Below are 8,353 nucleotides of genomic sequence, written 5' to 3'. Positions count from 1 at the left end.
GGTAGGTAGGTAGGTAGGTAGGTAGGTAGGTAGGTAGGTAGGTAGGTAGGTAGGTAGGCAGGTTGGTAGATAGATAGATCTTCAGGAGAATATCTGCATATCTGTTGACATATTATCAACAAACAACAGTTCTTTTCATACCTTTCTACGTGTTGTACCACAAGCATTAAATATATAAGTCAATATGCCGAATATTTGAAATATTTGATCTGACTGTTGAAAATGTTTTGAGCATTAAAACGTAGATTTAAAATTCAGATTGAAACATAAGTCAAAGTAAACGTCACTATTTTCAGAGCCTTGTGGTCAACCTCTTGGGGTAGAAGACGGAACAATTCCTCCACAACAATTGACAGCATCAAGTGAAAGAGACAGTTACCATGGAGCTGATCGTGGGAGGCTTAACACCGTACGAGAAGGCTCTTTCGTGGGTGCATGGGTGACTCTACAAGACGACCAACATCAATGGATTCAAGCTGACTTGGGTTCTTTGTTAAAGGTGACGGGAGTAATCACACAAGGACGAGAGGATTATGCAGATCAGTATGTGACGTCATATGAAGTTCTTTACAGCCTTGATGGTGACCAATTTGAAGAAATCATCAACATCAATGGTCAAGTTGCAGTATGTTTTTATATATATATAAATATATATATATATATATATATATATATATATAATCTGCATGGTAGTTTGAACCAGATCATGAAGACGAAAGTGCTCAATTCATTGCACCGAGGCCTAATGACCGTATAATTATTTGTGCTGAACAATTAAACAAAATGTTGATACCTTCTATTAACTGAGGACTAACTATAATGTCGCATAGTGATAAACCAATGTGGATTGGTTGTTGTAACAGCGATAAAGACATCAGTCCCCCTTATATGTATAAATAATAATTAAATAATATAATATATATATTATATACATATATACACATATATATACATATATATATACACATATATACATATATAAATATATATATATACATATATATATATGCATACATTTAGATAGATATATATATATTCATATATACATTCATAAATATTTTATATTAAGGTGTTTAATGGAAACTCCGATAGAAACACGGCTGTGACAAACATGTTCCATGATCCTGTCTACGCCCAATTCATCAGAATCCATCCGACCAATTGGTACGCTCGCATAAGTTTAAGATTTGAAGTTCTTGGATGCTCAGGTAATTATATAATATTTAAATACATAAATATACAAATAAACACACACAAACTTCCAGTGGTGTCCATCAAACGTCGGCTTTCTACAAAGCTGTTTAAGTGACTTGATGAATTTTTATTCTATTTCCCTAACCCGTACGTACGCCTTATAAGTCGTACGTACGCCTTATGGGTTATTAAGGCGTACGTACGCCTTATGTAACCCGTACGTACGACTTATTAAGGCGTACGTACGCCTTATTAAGGCGTGGTTGTCCAAAGTGTGAACACACAGTGACCACAGTGTGTTTTATACATAACCACCGTATGAACAATTCACATAATAGGTGTGAAAACACTGTGACAGTGTGTTTTTACACAGGAAACAGTTTGAAATTCACATAGTAGCCCACAGTGTGAACACATGCTGTGACCAGGTGTTTTCGCTTCTTTTCCAGTTATTATTCCCTCATACTGTTGTATAGGGTCGTTTTTCCCGTAGGTTGATATTTCCCTCTGTGTGTATATTTGTTTGGTATGATTGACAGCTACCAGTGGGAGAGTATTTTTCGCGTGCCTGTGTTACGTGCCGTTGCGTAATGGTTACGCGCTTACCATGCGAACCACATCGACAGCTTCAGCCACTGACACTTGCTCCCGCTCGCCAGTTTTTTTTTGCAAGCTAAAGAATCGAAACTAACCTAGGCCTATTAGCAATAGGCCTATGAATTTGGGTTCTAGTGCACCGGGGTTGACATGTTGCAGGATCACACCAAGGTTCTTTGCCTAGATCATGGAGATCCTGACTGACAGAAAATGCCAAAGAATGGTTGTGGTTGCAGTAAACGGTAGGCTAAAGTTTTGATTTATTAGCCTAGGCCTAGGCCTATTCTGTCAGTTTACTTTTAGTTTTCTAGGCTAGGACTGGGGAATAGTTAGTTAATTTTAACGATATCATTAAGGACGGTAAGTTATAAATCCAGTTAAAGTTAAGTTAATAATTATTTGTTAGGCAGTTGCCAGTATTTTATTCATTTTAACTAAGACTTGATTAGGATTGGTAGGCCTAGGATAGGGTAAGCCTGGATCTTGTATTGTATGACCAGGCCTAGGCGTGAACTAGGCTAGGTCCTAGGTGAGGCCACTAGGCCAAAGCCTAGGCTAACTATTTATTAATTAGGGCTTGCCGATTTTTTAAGTTTTATCTTTGTATCTGATAACTCCAAAGGAAATAACTGTTTTGTTAAGCTTTCTTTCTTCTCGGTTCATCAGTTATTGTTATTGTATTTAATAACACGGTATTTGGCAAAAATGTCATTTGATCTTCTCAGCTTTGTATGTACATGTTGAAGCTGCAATTATGTAGTTGAATGCCTTTCTTCGTCAATCTGCACCGGATGCGTATCTGACAGTACAACTCCTGACCAGTACGTCACCATCCAAATCGGACAGACAGTGTAAGTTGAATAAAACATTGTACTAGGCCTAGGGCTATATAATATTTTTAATTCATAATTTTATTTTTTTTTTCCTAAAATACTGTGCATATATAATGTCATTTTTTTTTTCAATTTAATTACAATTAATTTCATTACAACAATATATACAAAATCGAATTCCATTGACCTTCATTGTGACTTCACCAACAATATCTGTTATTCACATTCCGTTAAAAAGGACACAATCAAATATTATCAAATTTCAACTGAAAGTCATCAAGCCAAATAAATATTTGTTTTAATTTAAATTAGAGTAGTCAAAGTTTAAGATATTGCTACATTATTAAAATTAATTAAATTTTACCCCAGAAGAAATGGTAACTAGTTTAATCACTGGCCATCGACTAAACGACGAAGACAAAATCCAGCCCATTCTGGAACAACAAAAAGTGAATGCCATAATCAGTGAGTAATACATTGTCGACGTTTATTTATCTATTGAAGATTTTAATTGAACTCGTTTTGAAACTTATAATATATAGAAAATACATGGCTTTATACTTTCTTATAATTGAAGTTTTAAACAAGTAACCTTTTTTCAGTTGTCTAATGATGCAGAATATTTATACCTGTATCATAAAAAGTATGGCACAAAACTATAAATTTTCCATATCGGAGTGTCCTTAATTTAGAACTTTAAACATAATACAATGTCATTTATTAACTGTACTGTATTGTAATTATAAAGTATTGGAAAATTGAATAACCCATCAATGGTTTTTTTTTAATAATTCACATATCAGAATTTATATGTTTGAACTCTCCAATCTTTTATAATTATTTGTTTATAAAAAAAGGACGTCTACTGTTGTAGAAATTATTATTCCAATCAAAGGTTTTTAGTAAATGTTGCTAATTATTGATATTTTTGTCATTTATGTCCTTACAGATTGTGTGCGTGATGAGCACTGACATAATTGGAAACAAGATGGGAATCAAATGTAAAGATACTCGGCATCTAAAGAGAAAATGAAAAGTTAAACTTGTTGGATTAGTCGTTTTTGTGTATTTTTTCAGGACTATATCTTCCAACAGTTGAATTTTGAATGTTTTTTTCTTCAATGAACTTTAAAAACCGATATTATGACAATAGTATCCGATTACAATTTCCTGAAAGAAGTACCCACAAACCTTCAATAAATGTTTACATTGTTTATATCATTATATTGCTATTCTTATGTGGTGTTTCATTTTCAGATTGTTAAGACTAGTGTGTTCGTATTATATTATAATTGCATGTTACAATCAAGACAATGCAGTTAGCATTGTTAGCAGGAAATTATTTATATTTACTGAGAAGTATGTGCTGACAGTGTGGAGTGTGTGCTGACAGTGTGATTACTCTGTGTTGACAATATGATTATTCTGTGTTGACAGTGTGATCACTCTGTCAACACAGAGGGATCACTCTGTCAACACAGAGTGATCACTCTGTCAACACAGTGTGATCACTCTGTGTTGACAGAGTGATCACTCTGTGTTGACAGTGTGACTTACTGTGTGCTGACAGTGTGATAACTTTGTGTTGACAGTGTGATCACTCTGTGTTGACAGTGTGATCACTTTGTGTTACAGTGTGATCACTATGTGTTGACAGGGTGATCACTCTGTGTTGACAGTGTTATTACCCTGATCGCACTGTCCACACAGAGTGATCACTCCGTGTTGAAAGTGTGATTACTCTGTGGCAATAGTGTGGTCACTGTGTGTTATGACACTGTGGTCACTCCGTGTTCCACACAGTGCAAACATCATGAATTACACATATTCAATAGAGTCAACACATAGTGAAAACACAGAGTGTCCATATAGTGTAAAACCATATAGTCAAAACACATAGTGAAATCACAGTGTTCCCACATAGTGCCCACATGGTGTACACTATGTGCTTTAGTACCACATAGTGGAAACCACAGAGTACACAACTATGTGTTCACTGTGTGAAAACATAGTATTTCACTCTGTGTAATTTTTCTAAGGGTGGAAAGTTCAGTAAAGGGTACTGCTAGCTGTTGGGTGTATCAGACTGGGTGCACGATTTCAGAGTTTTGGAATGTATTTGACCAGGGCCACAAGCTTTCCTAATGTTAAGTTTGAACAATTGATCTTCTACATTTCTATATTCAATAAAATATAAGGCTAGTTTTAAAAGAATAATAAATAGGAAACTCCCAATTATCGGCTTTTTGTAGTGGAACCTGGAAGCGTTTAGAAGTACAGTAATGGAAATTACATCTCGAAGGAGGTGGCGAGAAACTATTCTTAAGGAGTTAATTTACCTGAATTTGGTACAGAATGACTGCCTTGGAATTTCGCGTTTCTCCTTATGTGCGCTGCACATGTTTTAATGAACATTTTGAAACTTAAATAGAATTATTTTGTTTTCTTCTGTTATAAAATATAGTTATCTGTGTTGCGTGTATTTTTTCCTTATCCAATGAGAAACAACAATCAGTTTCCTTTTTTATTATCTCATCTCTGATTTAGGTCTGATGTGATTTTCATTGTTTGAATTGAACATTTTTTTGTTTGGCGAAAAAGATTAAATTATACATGTAATAACAGTGCTTGAATATATGAACATAGGATGTTTTAATCGTATCAAGCATAGCTTTACACAATTCTCATGAAAAAGTTACCAGTGTGAGATTAGAACCTGAAACCTCTAGCTATCAAGAAGAGTGTCAAACTGTAAGACCACAGTGAAGTAACAATATACAGGCACTGATCCAACTTCAGATGCCTTTTCCCATACAGTTACACATTGTAGCTCAAGGGTTAAGATGAGGTAGCTTTCAGGTCATAATCTGTCATAATAATTCTTACATGCTTTGGCTGTGTATATCTGAGTAAATCCTCAGTGTCGAACCATAACTCCGTTCTACGCGTTGCAACTCTGAGTAGCGTTTCGTCACGATGGGTCATATTCATAATCCCAAAAGGCAAGTATCAACAATGCCAATTAACCCAATACAGTGTGATTAAATTTTTAATAAAATATGTCTGGTGTTGCTTTCAGCTGAAGCAATACTGTACAATCATCACTGCTACAAGTTTGTCAGTGATCCGACAACATGGAACGACGCAAAAGCAATGTGTGAGAGTTTCTCTTCACGGTTAATTACGATCAACACGGAAGAAGAGCTAGCTTACTTCACTGCTGTAGCATCAACCTTCAATCCATTCCCATCGCCATGGACGGGGATGAACGACATTTTGGCGGAAGGACTGACATACGAACAACCGACCTACAACGAGTTTATTGATAATGACGACCCAGAGAACAGCGACTGCTTTCACATTGACACGAATGGTGATATGAGTTACAGAAGTTGCGATGATGAGTTTGGGTACGTGTGTGAAGGTAAGGGCAGAAAAAAAATGTTGGCATAATATAAGTTTACAATTTGAAGTTCTCGGTTGTTCAGGTAATTAAGCTTTTTACAGGTTTTGGTATATACCCACTACCTGTCTCTTATACACATCTAGATGTGTATAAGAGACAGTATATATACACATATACACACACACGTTTTAAAAGAGAAAATTTAAAATTGTTAAAACTATGGATATAACTTTAATTATAACATATATTACTTAACATTATGAACGATGTTTGATAAACGTGTGAAAAACAATGAAGATTATGAATATATGTGCATTTGCGACGAAAAGAGAAATACCACCATCATCATTATCATTATCATATTATTATTATTATTATTATTATTATTATTGCAGACTTAATTAATATTTATATTATTATCATTATAAAAAATAATATTTTAATATCAGTATTATCGATTATCAATTATTAATAGGCCTAATAATTTTATGAACATTTTACCTTAATAATTATCATTATCACAGTGATAGTCGCCGATGATACGGTTTATATTATTGATTTGTATTACAGCTCCGAGTATTATCTCTGAAAGCTATTCCATATTCAAAATAAACAAATCACCGGCAGCCGGACAAGTAGTCGGGAGTTTCTATGCACGGAGTTCTGGCGCATGCTCATTGGAATGCGGTAGATTGGAATCGTGTGTTTCATTTTCGTTTAGTAGTTTTTCAAACGAGTGTATACTGAGCAGTAGTACAGGTCAAAGTTCAGAACTGGATGATGCGGAAGATTCTGACTTTTATGTCTTTACATCAACTGAAGAGATATGCAGACCATTTACATGAACTAGAATATCGCTTTAAGTCGTTTCTGTTAAAGCTTTAGTTTAAATATTTCGAGCATTTGATGTGACACATAACATTCGTAATGTTATTAAGATGTCTGATATGAAATAAGTAAACTATGTGTTATAGTATAATTCTACTTTGTATTTGAAACTACAGTACTTGTAAACTTCAGTTGTTTTAGAAATAAGACAACATACTAAAACATCATGCGTGTAGAAAGTCGATTCTATAGCTCATCATTTGAATAGTTTCCAATATATGGAGCCCATAATTAATAGGGAGATTTCGATTCGAGCAACGACGTGACGGAGAATGGATTTACTCATGCGTGACCTCTACGTTCTCTGTCACGTAGAGATTAGGTCAAATTGAATCCTAGGAATCCATGCGACGAGAATTTGCGAATTACTTCTTAGTGAAGTCAAGAATTAAAACAAAATACGGTCAAAGTTAAATCTGAGACTGCCATTTAAAGGCATATGAGGTGTAAGCACCATCACATTTCGTATCTCAGCCCAAAACCATGTTGGCCGGGGAATGAGTTTGTCTTGTCCCTCAATTTGCAAAATGTTCGTCTTGAGCAACCTCCATTTTAAATCTCTGAATCCGCCAAACATCTGGCATTTATCTAGTACAACTAAAAACTTACTTATTGCAAACCTTTAAACAATAATTATTTTGAACGTCTTCCTCTCCCATTTCTGAATAATTATATCATATTTGCCTCACATCATCTTTTTCCTTAATGCTATATCCAGACGATCAAATTTTCATGGTATCATCCCATTTGGTTAAAATCCAGTTTGTTGAAACACGGTTTGCCGAATTTATCCCACTTTGCCGAAAACCCAGTTTGCCGAATCCAGTTCACCGAAAACATGAAATCCCAGTTGGCCGAAACCTGGTTTGCCAAACCCAGTTTTCCAAATTTGAATTTTGTCGTCACCGTCGTACAAAAGAGCAGCCCACTACTATTTTGAAATAAAATGTAATAAACAGTAATTATGTAGGCAAAATCGAATGTAAACTTAGACTTAACTATTTTGAACTAAATTTAAGAACGGTAATTATTGTAAGCGAAACTGAATGTAAACTCGGACTTAACAACCACAACAAAAAACCCATCAAAATGGCTTCCTGTGGCTTACAACTTTAATTTACCGATGTATACTATCAGCGACTTAGGCTTAATATTCTTATGCACCAATTTCAAATCTACTAAGGCTAGAGGACTTGGCGGATACACTCGGGACACCTTCTAGGCTTAGTAAATGTGAAATTGGTACTTAAGATTAACTAGCCTAATCACTGATAGTATGGCTCTTTAATTTGAAATAATGAGCAATAGTAAAGCCATTTGATGCCCTCTAAAAATACATGCTTCACTATTCCAGCCTAAAAATACATTCCTAATTCATATAATGTTTTGAGGCATCTACTGTTTGATGAAAACCTGATAAAGGGCGATGCCCGAA

At 34.9% G+C, this 8,353-nt stretch overlaps 1 protein-coding gene and 1 long non-coding RNA gene across 3 annotated transcripts in view; both read left to right on the top strand.

Moving 5' to 3' along the window:
- The window catches only part of LOC117109723 (lactadherin-like), a 15,374-nt gene extending 7,029 nt beyond the window's left edge, over positions 1-8,345 (top strand). Inside the window, exons 3-6 of the mRNA XM_033252111.1 lie at positions 299-625; positions 1,070-1,208; positions 5,704-6,048; positions 6,601-8,345. Of these exons, the coding sequence (XP_033108002.1) occupies positions 299-625; positions 1,070-1,208; positions 5,704-6,048; positions 6,601-6,875 (1,086 nt within the window). The 3' untranslated portion in view covers positions 6,876-8,345. The remainder of the gene's footprint in view (positions 1-298; positions 626-1,069; positions 1,209-5,703; positions 6,049-6,600) is intronic.
- LOC117109765 lies at positions 1,700-5,697 on the top strand. Of its 2 annotated transcripts, XR_004445590.1 has the most exons (4): positions 1,700-2,033; positions 2,517-2,642; positions 2,994-3,089; positions 3,574-5,697. It is a non-coding gene; the product is annotated as an uncharacterized LOC117109765 (long non-coding RNA). The 2 variants fall into 2 exon arrangements; XR_004445589.1 differs by having other exon boundaries at positions 1,700-2,642.
- Positions 8,346-8,353: the final 8 nt, after the last annotated feature.

Source organism: Anneissia japonica, unplaced genomic scaffold (assembly GCF_011630105.1).
Source record: "Anneissia japonica isolate Jap-2015-1 unplaced genomic scaffold, ASM1163010v1 scaffold3782_len1007564_cov172, whole genome shotgun sequence".
Taxonomy (NCBI): domain Eukaryota; kingdom Metazoa; phylum Echinodermata; class Crinoidea; order Comatulida; family Comatulidae; genus Anneissia; species Anneissia japonica.
This window is presented reverse-complemented; position numbering and strand designations above follow the sequence as displayed.